Source organism: Microcebus murinus, chromosome 4 (genome assembly GCF_040939455.1).
Source record: "Microcebus murinus isolate Inina chromosome 4, M.murinus_Inina_mat1.0, whole genome shotgun sequence".
NCBI lineage: Eukaryota > Metazoa > Chordata > Mammalia > Primates > Cheirogaleidae > Microcebus > Microcebus murinus.
In genome coordinates, this window is record NC_134107.1 from 104,677,687 (window position 1) to 104,690,841 (window position 13,155).

The 13,155-nt window shown below is 40.9% G+C and overlaps 1 protein-coding gene across 3 annotated transcripts in view; it reads right to left on the reverse strand.

The window, feature by feature from the left end:
- Positions 1 to 13,155, reverse strand: part of PRDM10 (PR/SET domain 10) — a 101,620-nt gene that overhangs the window by 8,431 nt on the left and 80,034 nt on the right. For 2 of the 3 annotated variants that reach the window (XM_076002649.1, XM_076002650.1), the window contains exons 13-19: positions 11,549 to 11,704; positions 7,890 to 8,069; positions 6,858 to 6,968; positions 5,330 to 5,530; positions 4,362 to 4,676; positions 2,539 to 2,679; positions 1,355 to 1,529 (exon numbers count right to left, since the gene is read on the reverse strand). In XM_076002649.1, the coding sequence (XP_075858764.1) occupies positions 1,355 to 1,529; positions 2,539 to 2,679; positions 4,362 to 4,676; positions 5,330 to 5,530; positions 6,858 to 6,968; positions 7,890 to 8,069; positions 11,549 to 11,704 (1,279 nt within the window). The remainder of the gene's footprint in view (positions 1 to 1,354; positions 1,530 to 2,538; positions 2,680 to 4,361; positions 4,677 to 5,329; positions 5,531 to 6,857; positions 6,969 to 7,889; positions 8,070 to 11,548; positions 11,705 to 13,155) is intronic. The other variant, XM_076002651.1, reaches the window with a different exon arrangement.

Consider the following 13,155-nt stretch of genomic DNA (forward strand, 5'->3'; position numbering starts at 1 on the left):
AATGGGAACTAGGGGCTCATTGTACTATTCTCCCCACTTTCATATATTTTTGCCTTTTTTCCTAATAAAAAATTTCAGTTCCAGAATCTTTTCTCCGGGTTAGGATGATAACTGCTACTGTCATTACTATGGGATCTGCATCACTCCACCTTCTTTCACAGGAATTACAGTAAAGGTCAATCTGTTTATCTGGATTCTACCAGTATTTACTATGAGTAACAGACCTTCCCCGACTGGAAACTAGACTCAGCCCTCATTGCGACCACCAAGGTTTAAGAGAATAGACTGTAAAAATAACAAGATGGTAGAGCTTGAGCCTGACTCCATAGCAAAGCTATGTAACACAGCCGGGAATCAATCATGACAGAGGCCAAAAACAGAGATCAACAGTAGGAGAGAGATCGACACTGACCTTCTCCAGTCACAGCCTCTGTTCCTCCTAGTTGCTACCACAGAGGTCTAACTATAACATAGACTCTATTCCTGTTCCTTCCATATCCTTAACGATACAGGTCTCACGCTTCCCAGCCCACACCCAAAGCTGTCACCCTCACCACGATGTTCACCTACTCTGACCTCTGGCAGCCAGCCTCTTCCTGCTTCTGTAGTGCTAATCTCAGGGCTTTGGAATCGACTACTCATCTACCTGTCTCCTCCATTAGATTGTGATCTCTTTGAACCAAAGACTATCTTTGGAGGAAAGACAGCACAGTGGGGTGGTTTAGAGTATAAACCGTGGAGCTAGACTGCCTGAGTGTCAATCCTCCACTTACTAGCTTCGTCTCTTGGACAAGTCAGTGTGTCAAAATTGCTTTATCTATAAAATACAACTAACAACTGTACTTATCCCTTACACTGTTAGGAATACTGAATGTGATGTGTATGGTTTAGAATCATTCCTGCCATGTTGTAAGAGCTTAATGAAAGCTGGCTAACATTATTATTGTGTAGTGTTAATGATATTAATGTCAATATTAATCTTGGTATAACCAGGGTTTAGTACCCAGTGATTGAAAATATGCATTCAATAAATACTGGTGGAAGAGATAAATCATTACCATCAACATATCCTATATCCATCTATTCTACTATTTAAATTACCTACCTACACTTTATCCAGCAATATACCCAATGTTTCAAAAAAAAGTCGTATCAGGGTGGCTCTGTGAAATCAGAGCACTGCCTTGAGTTTTGTCATGAAACTCATTCAAGTACATGCACTACAGAGTGCATGAAAATGCCCAATTTTTACTTTAATCCAAACACCTATCATAAAGCTGAAGAAATTATGACACATGGCTGGAGACCCCTCACCCATAACCTAGACAGCATCGTCCCCTTTCTTCTTACTTACAGTAGCCACGGAAGGAATTCCAAGCATTGGGTAGGTATGTGTGCTGTACGGAGGAGTTCTGCTGCTGCTGCGATTGCAGAGCCTGCCCTTGTGCGGAAGAACTGCCTTGTATGTGGGAGGGGCTGAGGCCCTGCTGGGACTGCTGGGCAGAGGGGCTCAAGGGCTGCCCAGATACCTAGGGAGAAAGAGAAAGCAAGAGCAGAGAATTGTGAAATTCCAATGCAGTTAAGACTCACAAACAAATGAAGGAACTAAATCAGACTAGTATGAATGATAACACTGAAAGTATCACTATTAATGAAATGTAAGTATAACTATGAACTCTAATTTGTTTTCAAAGGATTATCTATAAAAGTATCCCAAAATTAATTTTAATTATAAACTTGCTAGAAAAAGAAATGAATGAAAGTATAATTACCTACTTTATATAAGGTTAAAAAAGTTGAGAGGTGAAATAACTTGCCTATTTAACAAAGCTGACTTTGTGAAGAGGCTAACTCCTCACAGGTAAGGCCCGTGCTCCCCAGCTTGCCATGCAAGGCCCTCCATTGTCCAGCTCCAAACTACCTTTCCAGCTTTCTTCCCAAACATCATTTCCCGTTAGCAATCTAAACAGAGCAACTCAGTTTTCTATAAACATACCACAATTTCCCATCTGTATCTTTACTTATAGTGTGAGCTTACTCAGATCACAATGCCTTCCCCGAATCGTACCCCTCCTTTAAGACCTAATTCAAAGACTACTACTTCTACAAAAATCCCCTGCTAAACATAATCTCTTCCTCTCTGAACTCCCATAACTTGTCTACATATTTCAATAACAGACTCAATCATACAAACACAGTAATATAATACACAATAAGACTCCACAAAGCCACTGTTACAAATCAGAGAAGCAACTTAGCAATTGCATTCAGAATTGGAAGCAAAGGCCAGTGTTATTTCTAGGATATCTATCACAAGGCTCCATTTAGACAAGCAAAGCTAATGACTTAATGTAAGGGTGTCTACAATACCAATATAAAAACTGGAGGCAAAGGTAAGACTCTTTAATTAAGATCCAAAAATAATGATATCTTAATAGTTGAGGAGACCAGGTCTAAAGATAATGTCTTGACTCTTATTAACTCTCATAGTCCCTGAAGCCATATTAACTTCTCTGAACAGTCCATGGAGAAGAGTACCTGGGATGATGGCGGGGTGGAGGCAGGGGGCTCGCTGACCTGGATGTGCTGCACTTGGATGGCGTGCTGGGCATAGGCCTGAGGATCATGGAGCTGGCCGACATCCACAGTGGACTGCTGGGACTGGTGTGGGGAAGTGGCCTGGAGGGAGGAGAAACAGGCCCAGAAACCAAATACACATTGATTGAAGTTAAGGGAAATTCTTGCAGAGGAAAAATTCAGTTGTTTAGTTAAAAACAATATCCTAACAGAAATAGAATAGAAGGAACTTAAGATTCAATACTATATTCCCAGGCAGCCCACACTGCAGCCAAGAGGAGAGAAAAAGATAGTTTGAAGAATTATGCTTCTTTAGCATTTAATAGTCTGCTTGTTGAAGAAAGGAGAAGGGGAGGGGAAGAAGAAAAGAGGGAAGAGGAGGGGGAAGAGAAGGAAGAGTAGGAGGAAGAATAAGAACAACTATGCTTCTGAAACATAAGCTGCTAATGCTATTAAATTCTGGAAGAGGAGGAGACAGAATATAGTTCGTGACAATACACTGAATGAGAAGTTGACAGGAATCATATATTTCAATTAAATTTAATGACCTACCCTTTATCAGTTATAAGAAATGGAAGAGAATTTGCTTTTAGTTTATCACTATGAAAATACCAGAAGGGTACTTTCTAAACTTTTATGTATCATATATCTTTGAAAATCTAGCTAAAGTGCAGGCCCTTTGTCCAGAGCAACTTCAGGGCCTCACAGATTCTTCCAAAAGCCTAAAGTTAAGAACCCTCCCACTAAAAAAAAAAAAAGGAGATAAAAGTCAATGAAGTGGCAACTTTCATTCTTGCTCCTGTTAGTTTTAAATTTTGAGAGACCAAATGATTCAAACCAACGAGTTTGTTCATTTGTGCCTTGAGTACCCTTCTCCTCAGCATAATTAAATGAAACATCAGTTCTGGGAGGACGCCCTTATTTAGCTCCTTAATCAGTAAGAATGAGTTATTCATTACCTGGTAGAAGGAACACAGCTATATAACCACTACACTAAAAAGGTACTGACTGATATTCAGGCCTGAATCAAAAGTATTCTTTACAATCTCACACTGATATAAGTAATTTAATGCCCAGGTAGGGATTTATAAAACTGGCTCATTACCAGGTAGCCAACCTAGGCACTAAAGGATAAGGATTCAGAAGAGGCTCAGAAAGAAGCACCTTGAGTACTACCCTGCAGCAGCACAGGATGACTGTATACACTGGAGTCTAAAATCTCCCATCTCTCTCTGTCTTTTTTTTTTTTTTTTTTTAGAGACAGGGTTTTACTCTGTCATCTGAGCTAGAGCACAGTAGTGCAATCATAGCTCACTAAGGCCTCAAACTCTTTGCTCAAGTGATCCTCCTGCCTCAGCCTCCTGAGTACCTGGAACCAAAGGCATGCACAACTATATGCCAGGCTAATTTTTTTTTATTTATTTTTTTTGTAGAGACAGGTTCTCACTATGTAGCGCAGGTTGGTCTTGAACTCCTGGCCTCAAGTGATCCTTCTGCCTCGGCCTCCCAAAGTGCTGGGATTACAGGTATGAGCCACTGCACTCACCCTAAACAGAAATCTCTTACACTGCTAAACCCAGAGGCCTTCTCAGCCTGGAGAGGGGTAGGGTGGAGATGCAGTTCACAAATGCCCAAGACTCAGAACATCCATGAAGAAGTACATTCTGTAGAGCCTAGCTCCAGCATTAGCTCTGAGAATAGGGTAGCTTTGATTCCAGCTACCATAATGGCTAATGGCAATATGGTCTTCATAGACATAAAGAAAAATAAATGTTATGCAGTACCGGGGCCACCTGCACCACTTGAAGCTGTATGTGCTGAGGCTGCTGGAGACTAGACGCAGACTGCGACACAGGGATATACTGAATTCTCTGGTAGTCCCCTTGTGGTGTTCGGTAATCTGTCGTTAAGGTCTGGGACAGTTCTGTCATTGCTTGGGTAAGCAGGTCTGTCGTCACCACAGTCTCTCCGGTGGCACTGTCTGTGGTTAAAACGGCTGGGGTGGCACTGATCACAGCTGTTGCCAATGGTGTGTGTATGGTGTTGGGGAGCTGGGCATACTCTGGATGCTTCTTTCGAATATGTTGGACCATCTTGGTCTGAAAAATTAAAGAAAAAACAAAAAATAATAACTAGAATTAGTTATTTTCCATTTTTCTCATATGCAAACCCTCCAAAGTTTCCTAAAGTTTTTTATCTTTAAACAAAAATCAGAGAAATACTGATTCTATGGCTGCACTGCCTAAAATGGCACAAAGCTGCAAAAGGGGAAAAAAGAGGGCTGGAAGGGAAGCACAAACTCCCCTGACCCTACACTATCAGGAAAGGTCCTAATACCGCGCAGCATCCTCTGCCCTCACCAATACCTGCAGCAGTCAAGCACAATCCCCAAAGCAAAAATGACCCCCTCTTCAAAACGATCATTGAAGTTCCTACATAGTGCTTCTGCAAGCCTGAGTTCATAAACCAAGAGCATAGAATATTCAAACATGAGGCCCTCAGCAGGCCAAGGGAGAAGGAACGCAGCCAACCACTCAGGCTATTCGATGGCACTAATTCTAGGGGAGGCCCCACAGTATTCTCTTCCCTCTCTTTGCTGTGGTCCCTGTTTACGAGGATTAGGATACCATCTCTTTCAGTCCCCCTTAATTCAAAAGGAACCACCCAGGCCTCTAGTTGAGAAGCCATCTTCCCTCAAGTGATTCCTTACATAGTGGTTTTGACCTCAGATTTGGTCAGAAATCCCTCCTACCTTGCTGCTATACTGCTTGGAGCAGTGGGGGCAGCAGACGGGCGGGGTGGCAATGGTACCCGTCAGCTGGGTGTGGGTGCTCAGCATGGGGTCTGGCTCTCCAGGACCAGCGGGACGGAGTTTCCGAATGCTTGGTGGGAGCTCAGCTCCCGGATGGTTCTTCAGAATATGGGCTTTGCGCTTGCTGGCACTTTTATACACCTGCAAATGCAAATGTCTGCCATGAAAGCAGTATACAGTTTCACTTTCTTGCTTAAAGCAAACTATCTAGCAATTTCAGCATAAGAAAGTGAGAAAAAATACTTATGTAGTCCAAAATAAAAAGCAATAAAAGATTACTGAAGGATATACTATAAATTATAATAAAATAACATAATGTAGATATGCTAAGCATCTTCATTAAATTTATGTGGTGTTTTTTTGTTGTTTTTTTTTTGAGACAGAGTCTCACTCTGTTCCCCAGGCTAGAGTGCCGTGGCGTCAGTCTAGCTCACAGCAACCTCAAACTCCTGGGCTCAAGAGATCCTCCTGCCTCAGCCTCCGGAGTAGCTGGGACTACAGGCATGCACCACCACCCCCGGCTAATTTTTTCTATATATTTTAAGCTGTCCAGGTAATTTATTTCTATATTTTTGGTAGAGACAGGGTCTCGCTCTTGCTCAGGCTGGTCTCGAACTCCTGAGCTCAAACGATCCACCCGCCTCAGCCTCCCAAAGTTCTAGGATTACAGGCATGAGCCACTACGCCCAGCCAAATTTATATATCTTAGACAATTACTGTACAAATACCCTTTACCCTAAAGTTTAAAAGGCGGATATATAGACAGAGAATTGTTTCTAAGCCAATTTATCTTTCACCCCATGAAAGCTCTCACATGAGTATGTAGCTGAGGACTAAGAGCCAAAGAATCTTCCAAATGGCAACTTTAGTAGCAACTATTGCCTCCAGTGGGGAATCCATGTTTAAAAATGTGTCTTAACTTTTAAGCTGACATAGCTGCATTATAAGCAAACAATATTACAATGAAACAATCAACATATATTCTTTTTCTTTTTTGCAACTGCACAAAAATAAAGAATGGAATAGCACAAGTAGACTACTCCACCCCAAAACTTTTTCACAACTCACTCTCCATCTTCTAGAAACTCAGTATACCATACGTTTAACAAGTAATATGATAAACACTCTCATTTTAGAGCATAGGAATTTGAAATTAATTCATATAGTAAACATTTGGTAACAAGTCTTTTCTTGTGGAACAAAAATCACAGAGAGAAGGGACCATAAGAAAAGCAAAATTTCCAGTAAATGTGGTGAAAAAAAAGAAAAGTCAACTAATTCTTAAGAAAAAAAGACTGACTTAAAATGAAGCTGCATTTCTAGTCCTTTCTTATCTAAATGGACAACTACTAAGAGACAGACTGCTAAGAGTAACTGCAAGATTCTAGTATGTATTTATAAATGCAGACAAATTTCCTGTAAGGAGGGATTCCACAGTGGCATTCCAGTATAGACATTTTCCTTTTACCTTGTCACAATACTGACAAAAGTAATCACGGTTGGGTTTTATGATGGGTAGAGTTAACTCTGGCACCTCTTCTATCTTCATGTCCGGGTGCCTCTTTGATAAGTGATTTACCTAAAGTGAAAACAAAGAACAAATGAGAAAAAGAGACCCTATTATAAACAGAAGCTAACAAATGCCTCTGATAATGACTGCTAGAAGCTGGACCTCTCTGAAGCAACATCCCCAAATAACGAGGGATCTGGCCAGAACCAGCGCCACCAGACTTATTGCCAAAGCATTCACGGTCACTGGGAACAGGAGTTAACAGCAATTCAGCAAAGAGTTAAAGGTGAATTGGGTCACTGCGAACCCCATCGACAGTCTTGGCTGAAAGAATAGCTGTTGGAAAAAGGAAAATAACACTAGCACGAATTTCTTTGGTGGACTCTCCTGATGCAAACCTGTCTTTCATTTTCTATGAGAGATAATGAGATACAAACTAAGGTTCTAAATTTTAAATACTGCTCTATGACTTTTTAGCTCCTGGCAAAAATATATTCTGCAACTGCAATAAGGTCAAAACGAGTTGAGAGCAGAGAACTGGCTGTCCCGTCTGATGCTTCAGCTGACCTGGGTCCACACACCCTGCTTTGACGGAAAGCTTCCTTCTATTATGTTCACTATCTGGAAAAGGGGGGCATTAAAGGGAAGAGTGGGGAAGAAAGCAAAGACCCCACCAGAAAATATATTTGGGAACACAAAAGAAAAAAGGGAAATAAAATAAGACAAAAGCAAAGAGGTGGAGAAGCATAAAGAAAAATAAAACTACGAAAGTGGTAGAAAAAGACCTCTTCCAAGAAGTCCCCCGAGATTGGCAAGGGAGGACAAAGGGAGAGTAAAAAGAAGAGAATTCCAAATTGGGGACTGTGTGTGTCTGTTTCTTCCCCTAGCCATTGACAAAACCTGCTGCCAAATATAACTTAGTACAGACTACAATACAAAAGTCATCGCGGCTCTGGAAGACTGAGGAATCTGCAGCCGCCCGGCACTGACCAGCATGCCCCGCCGCCGGAAGCCCATCATGCAGAGGCGGCACTTGAACGTGAAGCTGTCGTAGTCTGTGGACGTGATGCGAGGCTTGAACGTCTTAGAGCGGCTGATGCGGTCGGCTTTCTTGGCCTCCCTCTCGGGATTGTGCATTCTTTGCATGTGTTCCCGTAGTTTGTCTTTTCGCTATTTGGAGAAAATTTGTTAAAAGCGGGTAGAAAATTTTTAATTGAAGTAATAATTAAAAAATCAATACAAATTAGCAGTTACCACAGACTACCAAGAGGCGTTTGAATTACTGGAGCACCGGGACATACGAGGGCATGTCAAAGTGACTGGGAGTTACTCTGGTCACAGCAAAGAAGTGCATTCCAATGATCCTTGGTTGAGAAGACCAAGAGATACATACTGACTTTTGAGAAGAAAGGCTTTGTATTTATGTAGAAGTGTTCAAGGGTACATGGAATAAATTTAATACCAAACTATAAGACAAATTGATAATGAATGACAGACAGGTAATACTAGGTTTAAAAAGCCATATGTCTACTCAATTCCTACACATTTCAACACACATAATGATAGTCTTCTAAATCCCAAATGAAGTTAAGCAAGAATCTCTCATCTTATGGATTTAGAATCTCTCACCTTATGGATTCAGAAGTTCAAGTAAACAATAACACTGTCCACTGTGGATGGAGCCTGGGGCCTAGGGCCCAGCTCCTAGTTTAATGATCTGATATTACGCATGTTGATTCGACATTTTCCATGGACAGAAAATTAGGCAGTGCTCATCTTGAATAAAAACAAATTCAGTAAGTGTCAACTCCCTAATCCAATGAGGGTCTCTACTCTGGGACATATGATTAAACTGTGATTAGTCTTGTAAAGATTTTGAAGCTTTTTACAAGCCCAGTTTTTCCCACCTTTTGGTACAGGAACTTCATTTTTCAGCATATTTATTCAACACATATTCCTTCAGTGCCTACCAAGTATCATGCTAAATGCCAAGTGCCAATGCTAGGCACCCCTCACCTACCTGCCTCTCCTGCTACAATGCACATGACCCAATTGCTCTTTCCTCCTATCCACATCCACCCCTCACCGACCTGCCTCTCCTGCTACAATGCACATGACCCAATTGCTCTTTCCTCCTATCTACATCCACCCCTCATTCCTGGAAAGGCCAGGATGGAATATCTAGAGTTTCTTAGTCTGCAGCAAAATTTGGGTTAAGAACACTGCTCTAAATAACACTATTTCTCTTTAGTGCAGATACAAGAATGTTCTGTTTCATTTCCACTTTTCCTAAGCATCAGAATTCACTAATTTCCCCCATTTATTCTCTTTAAACTGACCAATTTACCTTAAATGAACCCTTACATAAATCCCAAAGCCAAATGCTAATACACACCGTGCCACGCATGCAGTGACAGCCAAGTTTATTGGATGCCAAATGTCTACAAGGCCTTCCTATCCTAATACCCCCAAAACCAAATTCACTACCTCCCCACTCTCTCTCCTCCTGCCTCGGTTGAGCTCCTTAGTATCAGTAGTGTCCCCAAACATCTAGCCTATCAAGCCACAAATCTCTATTCCTTACTGTCCGCCCTTCACCCGTTCATGAAGACAAGGTCTTGTTGGTCCTCCCTCAGACATCAGTCTTGAACATGGGTCCTCTTCTCCACACTCACTGCCTCTGCTTGCATTTAGGCCCACTTTAAAACACCTATGGCTCACTTCACCATAAGTCTGATTACTAGGCATAACATGCTGGCTTAACCTACTTCCCTGGCTTCCTCCTTCCACTGGCTTCTGTCCCTGCTGACAGCACCTCTGTCCCTGCTGCTCCCTCTGCTCCGAATGCCTTTATCCCTCCCTCATTCCTCATCTCTCCCTTCCTCTAGCTGGCAAACTCTTCCCCACCTTTGAGTGAATTCAAAAGTGTCACCTTATGTGTGAAGTCTCCCCTACACTCCAAATCAGAGCTCATCACTTTTATGGCACTTCATTCTTTTCTCTATTAACAGTGTCAATAATCATCTCTTAATGTACATTGTCTAATTTCCCCATCAAACTGTGAGCTCCTTAAAGTCAGAAGGTCCTGCCTTTAGTGCAGCCCTCATGGGGCTTACAATTAGCAGGGCAGGCAAATGCAATACATAAGTGCTATCACAGGGTCACCGGAGGCCCTGTGGGAATTTTACCAGAGAAGCCCTTAATCCAGGGATCAAGAAATAGCCCCATATGAGGTGACATCAGTCAGGTGAACTGATATGAGAGTTTGAAAGAGTATTTCAAGCCAGGGGTAGAAGGGAGGGAGACCAACTGCAATGCAAAGAGAAAAGAGAAAGATTTTTAAAAATATTCCTAGGTGTTAAAATGATATCTGGCACAAAATGAAAAAATCAAAAAATGTTGACTGGATAGAATGGATGGATAGCCAAACAGCACTATAGGACAGGAATCCTTTTTGATATAAATCTTAAAAAAAAAAAAATTTAGGCTAGGGGTGGTGGCTCACACCTATAATCCTAGCACTTTGGGAGGCCAGGGTGGAAGGACTGCTCTAGGTCAGGAGTTAGAGACTGAGACCAGCCTGGGCAACAGGGTGACCCGTTTCTACAAAAAATAGAAAAATTAGCCACGCATGGTGGTATACGCCTGTAGCTCCAGCTATTCAAGAGGCTGAGGCAGGAGGATGACTCCAGCCTAGGAGTTTGAGGATGCAGTGAGTTATGATGACGCCTGCACTCTAGCCGGGGCAAGAAAGTGAGATCCTGTCTCAAAAAAAAAAAGAAAAAGAAAATTTAAAAACAGAAAAAAAACCAGATCTATATTCTTCACATTGGAGTTCTCTACAGAGTTGTAAATGTGTTACTATATATTGAAAATTATTGAGATTATATCTTATAAAACACCACAAAACTTAAGCTTTGAAAATTCTATTTCTCGTATTTTAGTTCTTCGTATTCTATACAAAGACACCCTGAATTTTCCCTTCCTGAATCCACTCCTGATTCCGTTCCAGTTTCTATGACAGTATGACTTACAACCATATTCAGTACAGTGTCTCTCAATGACACTTTTCCAGACTCGTCCGATGTCCCGATGGAGCATATTTTACTATTTTCACATGTATTTATTCATTTAACTCTTAACTCTGGGTCTCTTGCAAAGCATTGCTTGGCTGCTTCTAAATTCCAGGCAGGTTACTGGTCCTTATTATTTTTTATTTTAATCTTTGAATTCATTAACATTCTCCAAAGTAGCCTAAGCCTTTTGACTTCCCACCTCTATTAGGTGAGGGTCCTGCTGCCTACAGGCTCAATGACTTGTTTTAGTACTTAGTAAGTGCTCAGTAAAGAAACTCTTGATTTGGATGATAAGTAAATGTATTGGTCTCTGGGATTTTCAATAGCAATTTAGTGCTACTAGTCATTATATATTTGGATTCTTTTAGGAGATGCATTACTACCCTGGAGATTTTAATTGAGAAATTAAGCTAGGTAATTTTACACCTAAGTCTAACAGAGGCCCAAAGAGCATCTCAAGTCCAGTTCTTTAGAAGTGGTGATAAACAGGTGAAATGAACAGGCACTTATCCTTAGCTTGCCATAATTCCAGTGACCATGAGAACCACCTCAGGCTGAGCATTGCTGGCATACCTTAAATTGTTTCCCACAGGTGGAGCACAGGAAGTCTTTGCGGTCCGAATGCCGGAGCATGTGCAGTCGCAGCTTGTCAGGGCGGCAGAAGGCCTTGTCACACTCTGTGCACTGGTAGATCTTTTCTGAGTGGAAGCTGCGCACGTGTTTTTTCACCTAGCAGTAAAAACCACGGGAAAACTTATCAGGGGACTCCGGGCACCAGAGGAAATGGCCAAAGACAGCTTATCAAACACTAGGGGGAGCCCAATGCATTACCATGGGTTTTCATCAACCTGCCCCGTGGAATCCAATGAGATGTGAAAATTGGCCTCTATAACACATACTGTCCCTGTCACAAAGAAACAAAACGAGCAGCCAGAACGCCCAAGAAATCCTAACCTTCCAGATGAGTTGAAGAGTGGAAGAAAGAGTGCTTTCTTGGTCAAAGCCCTGGTCACATGGAGCCCTTTTTTATTTTTTAAGATTAAAAGCAAGAATTCCATCTGAAATTGTTTCATAAATTTTAAAAAAATAAGAGTTCCTTTGGGTTTAAATGAATCTTGATAAAAATGATGTATAGAAATACAAAAAATAATTCATCCTCACTTTTCTCTGTCTTTAACACATTAACTGCTGTGTGAGTTGTATTTAACTCAGGCTAATTTTGAGCCTGGGGCCTCATGAAGTATATGTAACTCAAATCTCTTTACCTTGAGCCATATGAACTATTTTTCAAGTTACATATAGCTCACACAAGGAAAACAAAAAATAACAAATGTTTCATTAAATTAGAAAGGATCATTTTGTTTTCGAAGTTTTTATTCTATTTTCGTAACAAAACACCATGGCCTCAAGGAAAAAAATTGTTTTTCTAGTATGGCAATATGTTAATATGTATAGAAGCAATTTAGCCCCTTTTAGTAACTGATTCTTTACATCTTCCTATAAAATCAGGTTCTGAAGAATTAAAAACATGAATTAGACGATACAGAAAACATTACCCATTTATAATTGATACAATGTTGGTGTCATTTCTCCTTAATTGGGACTTATTCTCCTTACTTTTAGATAACTTAAATAAAGGAATATAGCTTCCGAACTCTCTTAGCCATATATATCCAATGAAGAAGACCTGTGGGTGGAAGCTAAGTAGTGAGTCATATCAAACTATTCCTGGCCCAGCGTGGTGGCTCACACCTGTAATCCCAGCACTTTGGGAAGCTGACACAGGAGGATCACTTGAGGCCAGGAGATGGAGATCAGCCTGGGCAACAGAATAAGACTCTGTCTCTAAGAAGAAGAAGAAAAAAAACCTATTCCTTTAGACAGCTTGCTTCATTATTTTTGGAGTTTCTTTGCCATTAAATTCTGCCTTAAAGCAATCCTGCTAATTGTGTAAAATGAGAAAATTTTCAAGACCTCAATACTAGCAGAACAATGATTAAGTCCTAGTCTCCTATTGCTTTGGTAATTTTTTTTAAAAAAGAGTACTTTTACAAGATATTTAATTATTCACTGACTAGTGCAGAAAAATATTATCACTTTGAAATCATGAATATTCTGAAATGTATCTTCACCCATTTGCTCCTACAAAGAATAGACTACAAGGAGACAGTCAGTGCTTG